Below are 14,525 nucleotides of genomic sequence, written 5' to 3' on the forward strand. Positions count from 1 at the left end.
GGCCATCATGACTCACCACTCACGTCACATTAATGGTATTGTCATGAATTTAACCACATATTATTAGTTGTAAAGTTTTATCACATATTATTAGTTGTAGAGTGGTGTGAGTTTATGGGTTTTATATGTACAACGTGAGACCCAACCACTTCTTGTTTTTCTCTATTTTATGATTGGCTACCTATTTTCTTTTTCTTGTTATTTATTTTATAAGCTTGACACTCATGAGTTTAATATATTTAACTTAAAAATAGAATCACCCTTATAGCACTCAGATTTTTGGGCATATTGTAAGAAATTAATTCCTATATTATTGGTATCATACTTACTTTTCTGGTCTGTTGTAGAAGGTTTTAGCGGGATTATACAAATATGGTATTTAAAATGTGGTAGTAGTAATATTTTTGATAAACTAATGTATGTCTATCATTTTTTTTAAATAAACCGACATATGGTTAGTCAAAATATCAACAATATTAATGATATAAATAATAGTCGTGAACCCATGAAATATTAACGTAATTATCAGTATTATTAAATAATCAAACATGTGACATAATGAGACAACATAACCTAAATTGCACTCTTTGTTATAAAGTCATAAAGTTGTGAAACTTTTTTTTTTGTTTCTGCTAAAGGTGACACGCTTAACTTGTGGTAAAACAAGAGTTTCCACTGACCCAGTAATCTATATAAACATGAAATTCATAAGCTCACAAGTCACACAAAGATAAGCAAAAACAACATTCTTTGACCAAAAAGAAAAAAAAAAGCAAAAAGAAACATTCTCGATTCAAAAATGGAGCAAAGCAAAGGCAGGAGAGTGATCCTCTTCCCACTGCCGTTTCAAGGCCACATAAATTCTATGCTAGAACTGGCCAACGTTCTACACTCCAGAGGCTTCTCCATAACCATTATTCACACACGCTTCAACTCCCTCAACCCTTCTACCCTAAACCCACACTTCACGTACCATTCAATCCCTGTCGACTTCTCCGAAACCGAGGCCGCCTCGAGGGATCCCAAAGGTTTTTTTTATCTTCTCAATGTTAGATGTATCGAGCCTTTCAGAGAATGCCTGGCCAGGTTGTTATCGGATGATGTTAAGTTGGAAGGCCCCGTTGCTTGCTTGATCTCAGACACTCTTCTTCACTTCACTCGACCCATTGCGGAGAGTTTTAAGCTTCCGAGGATCTTGTTAGATGTCTCGTGCGCCACTAATTTTGCTGTTTTGGCTGTGTTTCCGCTTCTCAAGGAAAAGGGTTACCTCCCAATACAAGGTACATTAGATATATGCTTCTATCTTTCTATGTTGGTTACAACAAAATAACTCATTACCATTATTAGTTGCATAAAATAGAGTTGCTAATTTTTTTTTTTTTTTTACACAGATAGTGCTTTTATCAGAATAATTGTCAAATATTACAAAATGTCTTTTTACTCGCCATTGGTACATAGTATTACTAATTCACTGGTTATAAACATGATTGAACTGATGATAATATACAAATACTTGAACAACTTATATTTGGCTTTCTATTATATTGGCAATAATTAGATTCTCGACTAGAAGAGGTAATCACAGAACTATCACCTATCAAAGTTAAAGACCTGCCAAAGGCGCCCGGTTCCGATCCTGAGAATTATTATCAACTGGCCATCCAAGTGTCAAATGAACCAAAGTCTTCTTATGGACTCATCTTAAATACATTTGAAGATCTTGAAGGACATGCTCTGGCCAGAATCCGCCAAGAACACCTGCCCAATGTTCCCATTTTCCCAACAGGTCCATTTCACAAGTGTTGCCGTACAATATCCTCTTCAAGTAGTTTATTGGCACAAGATCAGAGTTGCATTTCATGGCTGAACACTCAAGCGCCCAAATCTGTTGTTTATGTTAGCTTTGGGAGCATTATACAGATAGAGGAAGCTCAATTTTTGGAGATAGCTTGGGGGCTGGCCAATAGCAATCAACCTTTTTTGTGGGTTGTTCGACCCGGGTTGGTTAACGGGCTTGATTGGCTCGAAGCGTTACCTAATGGGTTTTTGGAAGCATTGAACGGGAGGGCTTACATTGTAAAATGGGCTCCACAAAAAGAAGTGTTGGCCCACCTAGCAGTCGGAGCCTTTTGGACTCACAATGGTTGGAATTCTACAATGGAGAGCATTTGTGAAGGGGTCCCTATGATTTGTACACCAGGTTACATTGAGCAAATGCTGATTGCAAGAAATGTGAGTGATGTTTGGAAGGTAGGGCTGCAGTTGGAGCATGGGATTGAGAGAGGTGAGGTTGAAAGAACAATTAGAAGACTGATGGTTGAGAAAGAAGGGGAAGAGATCAAAGAGAGATCCTTAAAGTTGATGGAAAAGGCAAATCGTTGCCTCAAAGAAGGTGGCTCTTCGTACCAATCTTTGGATGGCTTGGCCAAGCACATTTTATCGTTATAAATCGTTTGTATAAGAAACTAAGTGGTATTGCAAGTAGCCCTTTACCACAGTGGTGAAAATAAGTTGAGCCCTTGCATGAGGGCATGAGTTTAAACCCTGTCGTTGACTAAATAAAAGAAAATATATCGTTTAACCAAAAAAATAATAATAATTACTAAGTGGTATTATTTATTCAATAAAATAAAAATAAAATTGTTGGGTTGCATTATGTGTTTACATAAATAGAGGCTTTTAGCAATGTGTTAACTACATTATGTGTATAAAATAAAATCTCGACAAAAGCCAGTCTTCACTTTACTACCCGATTCGCACATTTCAACTTAATCTTCAACTCATTCGAACATGTGATGTAGGTCAGAATACCAATAAACCAAAACAATAATGGTTCTAATTAGGCCTGACAATTTTGTAAACGACACGAAAATAATAGGTTTCGGATAATTACTATGTTACTCATTAATAACGGGTTTACACACAGGTAACCATTGGTTAACCCATTTCGACCTACTAAGAAAAAAACATTTTGATGATTTGAAAGTTAAGCTACTAAACAAACTTACTATAAAATATAGTATATATTGTATATTAAATATGTATTATTGTATTACTATTCTACGTAAGTTAAAAAAAAAAAGTTTTAATTATTTATTTTTATTATGAGAGTTTCTTATCATTACTAAGATAAATTTTACTTGACATGGTATCCTAAATTCAAATCAACTAGTATAATATTAGTATAAGCAAAATGACAGACTTTCAATTTCAGAGTCAACGACGTAGCAAAGTTTTTACTCTCTCTTATACAATCATACTCATAAATGTTTCATCCTCTTAAAAGTGAGATTAAAACATTATAAAACACATTAAAAAATTAAATATCAAAGTAATTTAAAAACACCAAACATATTAAAAAGTATAATAATTAATTTACAAGTGCAAAAAATGTGAAAAAAGAATATGCAAATACTTGTGATCACATCCTCTACGCTTTGAGATGGGTACATCATTGTTTGAATTTTTAAAACCGTACAAAGCCTCATGAATAATATTTTTAGGGGAGTTCAAAATAAATAAAATTTCGTAATAATTAATGTACAAGTGTGAAAAATGTGAAAGAATATATAAACGCTCGTGATTGCATCCTCCACGCGTAGATGATGGATACATTGTCTTTTAGAATTTTAAAACCCTCCAAACCCTCATGAATAGTGTTTTTATTTGAGTTCAAAATTAATAAAATTTGTAATAATTATTTTATAAGTGTGAAAAATGTGAAAAAAATATACAATCACTTATAATGATAAGCTTTACAACTTTCGTGAAGGAATCAACTCCGAAATCTGACACCATAATCCATGAACCTTTGATTTATATTTAATCGTTGATTATTGTTTACGCTTTACTCTTTCACTAAATTTTTTTTTTCATATTTTCTTTTTTGAAAACATGATCTTTTAGCGGATACAGAAAAATGAACGGTTCAGATTGTTGATATTACGTTCCAATATTTACGGTTACCTAAATATGAGTCGATGTTATATAGTTTTTGGAGACTTTATAAACTCTAAGCAATAATTTCGCTAATGGTAAAACTTTGAATGTAATATCAATGATCCGAATCGTTTATCTTCCTGCATCCTCTAAAAGATCATGTTTTCAAAAAAGAAAACCTTAAAAAAAAAATTGGTGAGAAGAATTGAGCGTAAATGTAAATGATTATCAACGATTACATTTCGATCTATAGTTTATGTGATTATAGTGGCGAATTTTGAAGTTAAGCCCATTATGAAAGTTGTAAAGCTTGTCAGTACGAGCGTTTATATATATATATATATATATATATATATATATTTTTTTTTTTTTTAATATCTTTCACATCTTTCACACTTATCCATTAATTAATATTTATGTGATACGTGAAAGACAAATGTGTTTTTATGTTTTGAAGTAATATTTATATGATAATGTGGTATGTATATACCAATTTAGTATTATGTTTTTTATTTGATTATTTACTGGTTTAAAATAAATTTTCTTTAATGGATAATGAGTCGGGTCATATTACCTGTTAATATTAACAGGTCGAGTTCGGACTGGGTCATATTACTCGTTTATTTTAACGGGTGTTGCATGACACAACCCATTAAAATATCAAGTATGACACGAAAACAACACGAACATGAAAAACACAACATGAATGCAGTTTTAATAACATGGGAGAAAGTTGTCTCAGAGCCTCCTATAGGGCATCCAATATAACAACCAAATTAAAATTTAGGGTTTCTTCGTCACAGTGAATGCTTCCAATCAAAATATACATATATAGTAATCATCATACTTACATTGTCTACTTTTTGTTGATCCAAATTATTGGCATACAGGAATTGCGGCAAAAAAACTCTTTCCGTGTGAGTTCTTCTCTCTTCCTGAGAGTCGTTCTCACTATTGTGTGAGTGGTTTCCCTTCCGTCTGATAATGTCATTGTCGGTCCTTACTGTGGCGGAGATCGGTAACAGATCATTCCAGTTAATCTGCGTCAGAATATTAATTGGGAAGCTAAAGTTTGTGCTTTATTGATAATGGGAACTGGGACAAAGTCCAACTTTCTCAAGTATTAGATTTAGATGTTGTGAAAAAAACATCTATTTGGTAACTATTCCCTTGCATAATAAGGAAGTTTACTTCATTTGGGATCATTCATCAACTGGTGATTTCTCAATTAAATCAGCTACTTGGATTCAGAGTAGTCAAAACCATGAAGTGAATAGACAAAGGCTCCTTAAGAGGTTGTGGAGATTAATCATTCCCCCTAAGGTAAAAAATTTTGCATGGTTGCTTATTCAAGGAAAATTGCATACTAAGGTAAGATTGAGTAAATTCATTCAAAATGCTAACAAAGATTGCTCGTTATGTGGCAAGGAGGAAGAAACACAAAGTCATCTTTTTCGGAATTATGATTTTGCAAGAGAAGTCTAGAACAGATCCCCCGTTAAATACATGATGGAGTAATGTTGGTCATACGAATGAGTTTTTAGATTGGTTAGAATTAATTAACAATGATGAATTCAATGGTTTGAGTGAGCTTAGTAAGGCTCATCTAAATTGTCGGCAAATTTGGAATGACATGAATAATAAAGTTTTCAGAAGCATAAGTCCTCATCCTGCCAGAAGTATTGCCATTGCCGCTAGAGTGGGTTTATATTATTTTGAGGCCAATTGCAAAAGGACTAACAAAAGCAACCTTTGTAATCAAGCAAACATTCGTTGAGAGCCTTCGCCCCAAGATTTTGTGAAGTTAAATTTTGATGGCTCGGTTTATTTAAATAAAGCGGTTGCTAGGTTTGTTTTAAGGAATGAGGCTGGACAACCTGTTGGAGCTGGTGCTTTTAATCTTGATGGGGCCACCACCTTGCTCGCAGAAGCCACTGCTTTAAAGGAGGGTCTTTCTTTTGCCAGGCTCAAAGGTGCGAGAAAGCTTGTTGTGGATGGAGATTCCAAGCTCATCATTCAGGTGGTGCAAGGGGAGTGGAACCCCCCTTGGCATCTTATACCGATCATTGAGGACATCAAGTGGCTAGTATCGGGATTTCAGTGCATTAGATGGCATCATATTTTTAGGGAGGCAAATTTTGTTGCGAACAAATTAGCTCACGTGGGCCTATCAGTGACGAATCCATATTTTAAGGATATTACGTTCCTACTTCGGCCTTGGATGCTTTTAGATTTGATTGTTTGGGAATCGGTTGTACTAGAGGCTTTTCTGTTTAATGAAATCTTTTTTCCTATAACAATAAAAAAAACATATTTAATTTTCCAAAATTTTTAATAAGCCTTTTAAAAATAAAAATAAAAAATAAAAAATAAAAAATAAAACAAAACACCACAATTCCAAATTATATATACATATACTAAAACCCAGTTTTATGTTACTGTTTTGGACTGTTAATGAACAGTGAAATTACGGATATACCCTTGGTTTCTCCTTTGTTTGTGCAACGAATTTCCAATTTTGCCCATGCTGGCGACGCGTCAGTCATCGTTGATTTTTAGCCTTCGACTCGGTTTTGTTTACTTTACCTTTCTGTGTGGCTTTTCTTTCTTGCCGCTCTGTGCTTCCATCCGTTTTGGTCTCGCCTTTGTTCTCCGCACTTTATTTCGCAAATTATTCACGAAATTGGTCTCCGTGGTTTTATCCTGCGTTCATGATTTCTGTTTTATATTTTGGGATTTCGTTTTGCAACCTGCGTTTTGAAAGAAGTGGTGCATCTCTGTGAACCTAAATTTGTAGGCGGCCTGTGGAGACTCATAAAATTCGTCTCCATGTTTGATCCTCCACTTCTAATCGCTGGCGGAAGACTTTTTGTTTCTTTTTCCGCCTGCCATACCGAAGTTGTTGCCGGATTTCCCACGAATTTTCAGGCCACTTTGGGCACAGCCTCTCTGCAAATCTAAACTGAGGTATTTTTTAACCCATTTCTAGAGATGTTATTAATTTTTGTGAAATATTTGGTCTGGTTTTTGTTTCCCGTTGCACACCCAAGTCTGATGTGTGTGTAATAGTCCTCCACACTAAACTATATGCTTCCATCCAGTTGGAAATCCATGGGTTCTGTGGGTCCCTTGGCATCCGCAACAACGTGATCCTCCATTTTGGTAGCTATTTCCTTTTAGGGTTTTTGTGTGTTTTTCCTAATGAATTAAAATGATGTCAAGTTCCTCTGATTATTGCTACATTGGATCCTCAATTGGAACTCATCTCTCATCAGATTCAATTGATTGAGGGTATCAATTAACATCACCCTTTTAACTTTACCATGGTGTGGTTCCACAAATTAAGTCATACCGTTTTCTCTCATTTAAATTCTTGAAGTTTTAATTGGAATTTCTTTAACAGTTTTTATGAAATTTGTTATCTTGTTGTTTTAGATTTTTATAAGGTTTTTATGATTCAATTAATGGGGTTTGTTTTCGTTTCAGATTAATTTGGTTCCTGCTAAAGTAATCAAACATTGAAAGCTTGGAACCAGCAATCTTTCGAAGAGGTTGGTTGTTCAATGTTTTCATTTATGTCTTTTTAGTTGTATGAATGTGGTGGTATGATTTACTGTTTACATTTATAATTCCAATGTTTGGTTATGTTTCTTTTAGTTTAACTGTTTTGCATATATTGATTGTCCTGTGATTGAGATAATATGATGTGTACAATGAAACAAAATTCATTGAAAAAAGGGATGTAGAATTCCATTTTTCAAACTTTTTTGTTTTGGTTTTTTAAAATTATCCTTATCAAACCTAATAAAATTTTGTAAACTGATGATAGACAATTTTTTTTTCTTTTCCTTTTTATAGTATTTGAACAAGCTCTATTTTATAAGCTTTTGAATTGTGTTTTTGGCTTTGAAGACGCTCTGTGCTAAATGTAAGTAATATAAACTTTTGATGTCATGTGATTCAAAGTTTAATTATATAGTTTTATTCATTTTTTTTCTGATTGAAGTCAAGTTTCATATTATTTTTATGTTTATTGAGATCAACTTTGTTTTAAACTTCTGTTTACATTTGATATAAGCCATATTGATTTGTACATGTGTTATGTCTCTATTAATTTTTTTTTCTTTTTTCGAAATCTGTTTTGCAGTTGTTTGCTTTTGAATTAGTTGTCAGAGTTCCTTAGTATCATGTCTAAACGATCTATAACTGATACAATAAGTGATGGTCTAGAGGAAAAAGAAAACATTGGCAATAGTGAATATAATTTTTTGAGTGAGTATAATTATTGATGCACAAAATCAGTGAGGACTTTAGTACAACAGAAAGTGTCAAGTTTGTTAGATTGCTCCGGTCACTAGTGTGGATAAGTATGCAAATGGATAGGGACAAGGAAGCAAACACAAGATGTACGTGGTTCACCTAGATTGGCTACGTCCACGAAGTAGAAGAGTTCTCATTAATTGTGAAGGGTTTACACAAGTACATAGGTTCAAGCTCTCATTTAGTGAGTACTAGTGAATGATTTAGTACAAATGACATTAGGAAATATTGTGAGAGAATGATCTCTATTTATAGAAGAGAGCTTCTAGTTTCATTCTGACATTGACACGTGTCGTGTTGTGATTGGCTTCTGATATTGACACGTGTCATGCTATGATTGGCTTCTGATGTCGACACATGTCGTATTGTGATTGGCCTCCTGGTTGGAGGGAAACTCTTCTGAGTCCTTGACGGTATAACGTTGACCGGTGCTCAGTAGTTTCAGGATTGGTCAAGTATGGTACAAAGAATAATCATCAACCAAAAAAACTTTGTAGAATCGCTTATATACAAAATTGTGAAAGCACTTATGTTAGCGAAACTGATGCATTAGTTTATGAATATTCACGAGCTGAATATTAGTGTTCCTCCAGTGCATCTTCTGTTAACCAATGTGTTATTACGCCTACGAGCGATGTTCAAGTATTAGATACCACCCCGTTTAAAAATGAAATATATGTTTGTGATCGAAAAGGCAAAAACATTATTGGTTTCTCGACTGGCGTTGAAAACTCTGTTGGAAAAAGCTTAGGTGCTAATAATTATAATTTCATGAGTAAAGGTCAATCCTTTTTCCAAGCAACCAGAAAGGGTGAGTTTTACAATTTGTATAATGATTGTTTCGTTTAGGTTTGATCTTTACCGTTTAGCTACTTGCATGTAGTGATTAATTTTTTCTTTCTTTTTGTGTGTTGTCTTTTTAGGGATTATGAAACTTTATATGGATTTGGGTGACAAAAATTACAAATGTGTATACTATTGTGCATTCCTTTGGTTAAAAGAGTCTCTTAAACACACATGGAAAACAAATCAGCCCATTTTCACTCTATGTTGTCAACAAGGAAAGATTAAATTTTCAACTCCAAAACCGACACCTGGTTTTTAGATTCCTTGCTTGATCCAAATGGAGGTAAAAAAAGTTTATCATTTCAAGAAAATATTAGAGCTTACAACTCGATGTTTTCATTTACTTCAATTGGAGCAAAAGTTGATAATCAATTAATGACAGATCAAGTCCTTACATTTTTAAAATTAGTGGTCAAGTTTGTCATTTGATGGGGTTTCTTTTGCATGTTGATAATGAGTCACCAAAATTTGCTCAATTATATGTTTATGATACATATAATGAAACACAAAATCGTTTAAGGGCTGTTAATTGTGATAGAACAAATGAAAAACTTGATTAAACAATTGTTGAAAACTTGATTAAGATGTTTGTTGAGTCAAATGAGCTGGTAAAACTTTTTTGAACAGCGAGAGACAAATTTTAAAATGATGGTTTGGTCAATTTCAAAATGATGTTGTTGGGTAGACAACCAAATGATAGTAAGCAATATGATCAACCAACAAGTGATGAAATAGGTGGATTAATAGTAGATGATATAGGTTTGTCAGACTCTAATAGAAATATTATTATAGATTGCAAGAGTGAAGGATTAAAACGTATTACAAAATTGAATCCAAAATTTATGGCTCTTCAGTACCTTATTCTTTTTCCATATGGTGAAGATGGTTACATGCTTGATTTAAAATGGAATGAAAATTATAACGGTTCAAAAATAAAAAGACAAAGAATACCTATGAGAGCTTATATAGCTTATCAGATTCAAGAAAGAGATCGATACTTAACTACTTTGTTAAAAGGTGGTAGACTTTTTCAACAGTATTTAGTAGATTCTTATGCAATGCTTGAAGAAGATAGATTGGATTACACAAGACAGAATCAAGAAAATTTAAAAGTGAGATTTACAAAGGAATTTATGACGCTGTGTCAAGAGGTAACAACGATGCAAATAGTTTGGGACAAAAAATTGTTTTGCCAGCTTTGTATACTGGAAGTCCTAGATATATGATTAATAATTATCAAGATGTTATGGCTATTTCTAGAGAACATGGACATCCTGATTTGTTTATAACATTTACCTGTAATGTGAAATGGCCAGAAACTATAAGATAATTTGAAAATAGGCTTGACTATGATTCTCTTCCCTCCTATTTTCATCCTCTCCTCTCACATTCTCTTATTTTATATTTTTCTTGCTATAAAAAATTAATATAAGATGTTAACATGCCTTAACCATAACCGTTCAAATAAGAGAAGAGGAAAGGGGAGGGAAAAAAAAGAGGGGAGAGAATTCTACTCCCAAAAACAAAGGCATCAAGAAGATAAGATTCCAGGGTTGCGTGCGTGAGCGAATTTTCCAAGCTCAGCTGCCTGATCATTCACCAATAAATTCACACGTTAAGCTAAGCAAACGTAAACATTGTCGATTGAAAAATGGAGCAAAGCAAAGGCAGGAGAGTTATCCTCTTCCCGATTCCCGCCCAAGGGCACATAAACCCTATGCTAGAACTGGCCAACATTCTGCATGCCAAAGGATTCTCCATAGTCATCATCTCGACCAACTTCAACTCCCTCAACCCTTCAACCCTAAACCCACACTTCACCTACCATTCAATCCCTGTTGACTTGACAGAAAACGAGGCCTCCATGAAGGATCCATTCCTTCTTCTTTCTATTCTAAATGCTAAATGTGTTGAGCCTTTCAGAGAATACTTGTCCGGGTTGTTATCCAAGGACGTTAATTCGGAGGACCCCATTGCATGCTTGATCTCGGATCCTCTCTTCAACTTCACTCGATCTGTTGCGGAAAGCTTTAAGTTGCCGAGGATCGTGTTAAGAACAGGGGGTGCAGCTTCCTTCGCTGTTTATGCTGCATTTCCACAACTCAAGGAAAAGGGTTACCTACCAATACCAGGTACAATCTCAAGCCAACAAAATCCTATTATCAAATGTCTTTTTATCTCATCATTGTTAGTGACCCACGTAGACTAAAAACACCGTATCAAGACTAATCACTTTTTTTGCGTTCTTTTATAAGTAGCATTTTTGTTCTTATGAACATTATGCAATATGTGCTTTTATTATAAACATGTAAATTTTTTTATTAAAAACTCAAGCACATGGAAAAAAACTTCAAAGTGATTCTTCTGAAATCACTCCATTGATCCAAAAATGTTTTTGGTTACCAAAAAACACTTTAGCACTTCTAGAAGCGATCCTAAACTAGCATTTTGACAATTTGGGCATATTTGAGTTAGGCTTGTTAGGTTAGCATTTTTATTTCTGCTCTGCCTCGTCATAAATTAGCATTTTAGAATATGCATTATTCTAAAATGCTAATTTATATATACTTTTTAGGAACCTTGTATTTGACTTTCTATTTTGACAATAATTAGATTCTCGACTAGAAGAGTGACGGAGCTTTCACCTATCAAAGTTAAAGACCTACCTGCAGCGATGCCCAATTGCGACCCTGAAGATTTCTATCAACTGATAACCAACATGGCAAATGAACCCAAGGATTCCCATGGACTCATCTTCAATACGTTTGAAGATCTTGAAGGAAAAGCACTTGCCACAATTCGCCAAGAATATTACCCCAATATTCTAATTTTCTCACCAGGTCCATTTCACAAGTGCGGCCCTACAACCTCTTCTTCTTCAACTAGCTTACTATCACAAGACCAAAGTTGCATTTCATGGCTAAACACTCAAGCGCCAAAATCTGTTGCTTATGTTAGCTTTGGAGAGCGCTGCCAAGAGATAGATCACGCTCAATTTTTGGAGATTGCTTGGGGGTTGGCAAACAGTGGCCAACCCTTTTGTGGGTGGCTCGACCCGGATTAGTTCAAGATTCAGACTTGCACGAAGCGTTGCCTAATGAATTTTTAGAAGCGTTGAACGAAAGAGCTCATGTTGTGAAATGGGCTCTACAAAAAGAAGTGTTGGCCCACCCTGCAGTTGGAGCCTTTTGGACTCATTGAGGTTGGAATTCTACATTGGACAACATTTGTGAAGGGGTCCCTATGATTTGCACGCCATATTTCAGTGATCAAATGGTGAATGCAAGATTTGTGAGTGATGTTTGGAAGGTAGGGGTGCAATTGGAGCATGGGATTGAGAGAGGTGAGGTTGAAAGAACAATTAGAAGACTAATGGTTGAGAAAGAAGGGGTAGAAATCAAAGATAGAGCCTTAAATTTGATGGAAAAGGCAAATCATTGCCTGAAAGAAGGTGGCTCTTCGTACCTATCTTTGGATGGCTTGGTTAAGCACATCTTATCGTTATAAGTTGTTTGTTTAAGTGACTCAGTATTAGCTATTCAATAAAATAAAAAATAAAGGCTTCTGTAATGTATTAACTACATTTTTAAGAGAGTTTTAATAAAAAGGGTCTTATAAAATAAAATCTTAATAAAAGCACTCTTTATTGGTTACTTTAATATAATTCCTAATTTCAGTTTTATATTGGAAATCAAAACTGATGCATTATAAAGTTGGTTTTATACTACTTAGTCTAATATTGTTAGTTAACCAATTGATCATGTGCAGCACACCATGTCCTAATATCAGTTTTCCTTCTTAAACAAAAACGGATATATTTTCTTTGTATCCTAACGTTGGGGTTAATAATGTTTCTGCTACCCGATTCGCACATTTCAACTTAATCTCCAATCCATTCTACCATTTGATATACGTCAAAAAACCAACAAAACAAAACAATAATGGTTTTAATAAGATGGGAGCAAGTTGTGTTGGATCCTCATATACCGCATCCAATCAATCTACATAACAACCAAAAAATTAGGGTTCCTTCGTCACAACGAATGCATTCAATCAATATACATACATAATAGTCATCATACTTACATTGTCTACTTTTAATTGATCCAAAATACTGGCATATTGTTCCTTGGATGCTTCTACTTGCTATCAAATGATTTTCCAATAGCTTTACCCCAGCTCTCAATCAGCAGATACTCTGTTTCTGATGCATTATGATGCATGAACATGGTGGTATCCTCTCTGTTGCGAGTTATATATTAGTTAAAGTGTAAATAGTAGTTTATTGTCTCACATTGGTGAAGTATATATGTAATACCAATTGTAACTCCTATATATACTCTACTTTGGAGATTAATGAATATATAAGAAATTCCCAAATATTGTCATATATATTTTTAGTATTTATCATGTTTAGTTTAATATTGGTATTTACCATGTTTAGTTTAATATGGCATCAGAGCAGTTCGCTCTTGGTGACCTGTGTGCTTTAATTTTGTGCCCACATTTTTCGTGATTTCCTCCGTGAAAGAAAAAAAAATGAATAGTGTCGCGCTACAATACAGCGCTTTGCTACAGTGCGTGAATAGTGTCCTGCTTTGTGAACATTGGTCGTCTATAGTGTCATGAACAGTGATTGCTACATTGCCGTGAATAGTGATTGTTACAGTGTTTTGGTAAATTGTTTTCATTCCACTGCGTATCTTTTGTGCCTTTATTGTTAGTGATTTTGTTCAATGGCACAATATAATCATAGTGTTGTTATGCATCTTGGTGGAACAAATAAATGGATAATTGATACTGGGGTCACTGATCATATGACTAGGGACCCTAGAGTGTTTGATGAGTTATGTGACTATGTTCATGATCCGTATATTACTAGTGCAAATGGAGCACCTTCCCCTGTGAAGGGTGAAGGCACTATCTCTCTGACTTTAACCTTATCACTTGTCTGTGCTTTACTTATTCCTGATGTTAAGTGCAATTTTTTGTCGGTAGAAAAACTTCTTGATACCTTATATTGTTCTGCTCATTTTTACCCTACGTATTGTTATTTTCAAGACATTCAAACTCAGAAAATAATTGGTCAAGGTAAAAGAATAGGGGGTTTGTACATCTTGACTATGGAGGATACTGTTGTTTCTGGTTCAAATAATCATCAAGTTTTAAGTGCTAAAGTGGATGACAAACATCAAATTTGATTGTGGCATCGACAATTGGGACATCCATCATTCAGTTATATAAAGCATCTATTTCCTTCTTTGTTTCGCACTTGTAGTGATTCAAAGTTCAAGTGTGAAACATGTGTCATGGCTAAGAGTCATTGTGCTTCCTTTCCTGTAAGTGATTCTAAAGCTACTTTGTCATTTAATTTGATACATTCTGATGTGTAGGGTCCGGCGAAAGTTACTTCTAATGGA

General features: G+C 34.4%; 1 protein-coding gene and 1 pseudogene across 1 annotated transcript; both read left to right on the plus strand.

The window, feature by feature from the left end:
- Positions 1 to 702: 702 nt before the first annotated feature.
- LOC126633442 (UDP-glycosyltransferase 76B1-like) lies at positions 703 to 2,653 on the plus strand. The gene is made up of 2 exons (XM_050304056.1): positions 703 to 1,280; positions 1,559 to 2,653. The coding sequence occupies exons 1-2, from the start codon at positions 800 to 802 to the stop codon at positions 2,446 to 2,448; spliced, it is 1,371 nt and encodes a 456-aa protein (XP_050160013.1). The 5' UTR covers positions 703 to 799; the 3' UTR covers positions 2,449 to 2,653.
- Positions 2,654 to 6,504: 3,851 nt separating this feature from the next.
- Positions 6,505 to 12,730, plus strand: LOC126633423 (UDP-glycosyltransferase 76F1-like; annotated as a pseudogene).
- Positions 12,731 to 14,525: the final 1,795 nt, after the last annotated feature.

This window comes from Malus sylvestris, chromosome 1 (genome assembly GCF_916048215.2).
Source record: "Malus sylvestris chromosome 1, drMalSylv7.2, whole genome shotgun sequence".
Lineage (NCBI taxonomy): Eukaryota > Viridiplantae > Streptophyta > Magnoliopsida > Rosales > Rosaceae > Malus > Malus sylvestris.

Coding starts and splice junctions, on each gene's coding strand:
- LOC126633442 (XM_050304056.1), top strand. CDS start 800: ATGGAGCAAAGCAAAGGCAGGAGAGTGATCCTCTTCCCACTGCCGTTT. Junction 1,281..1,558: donor GGGTTACCTCCCAATACAAG/GTACATTAGATA, acceptor GGCAATAATTAG/ATTCTCGACTAGAAGAGGTA.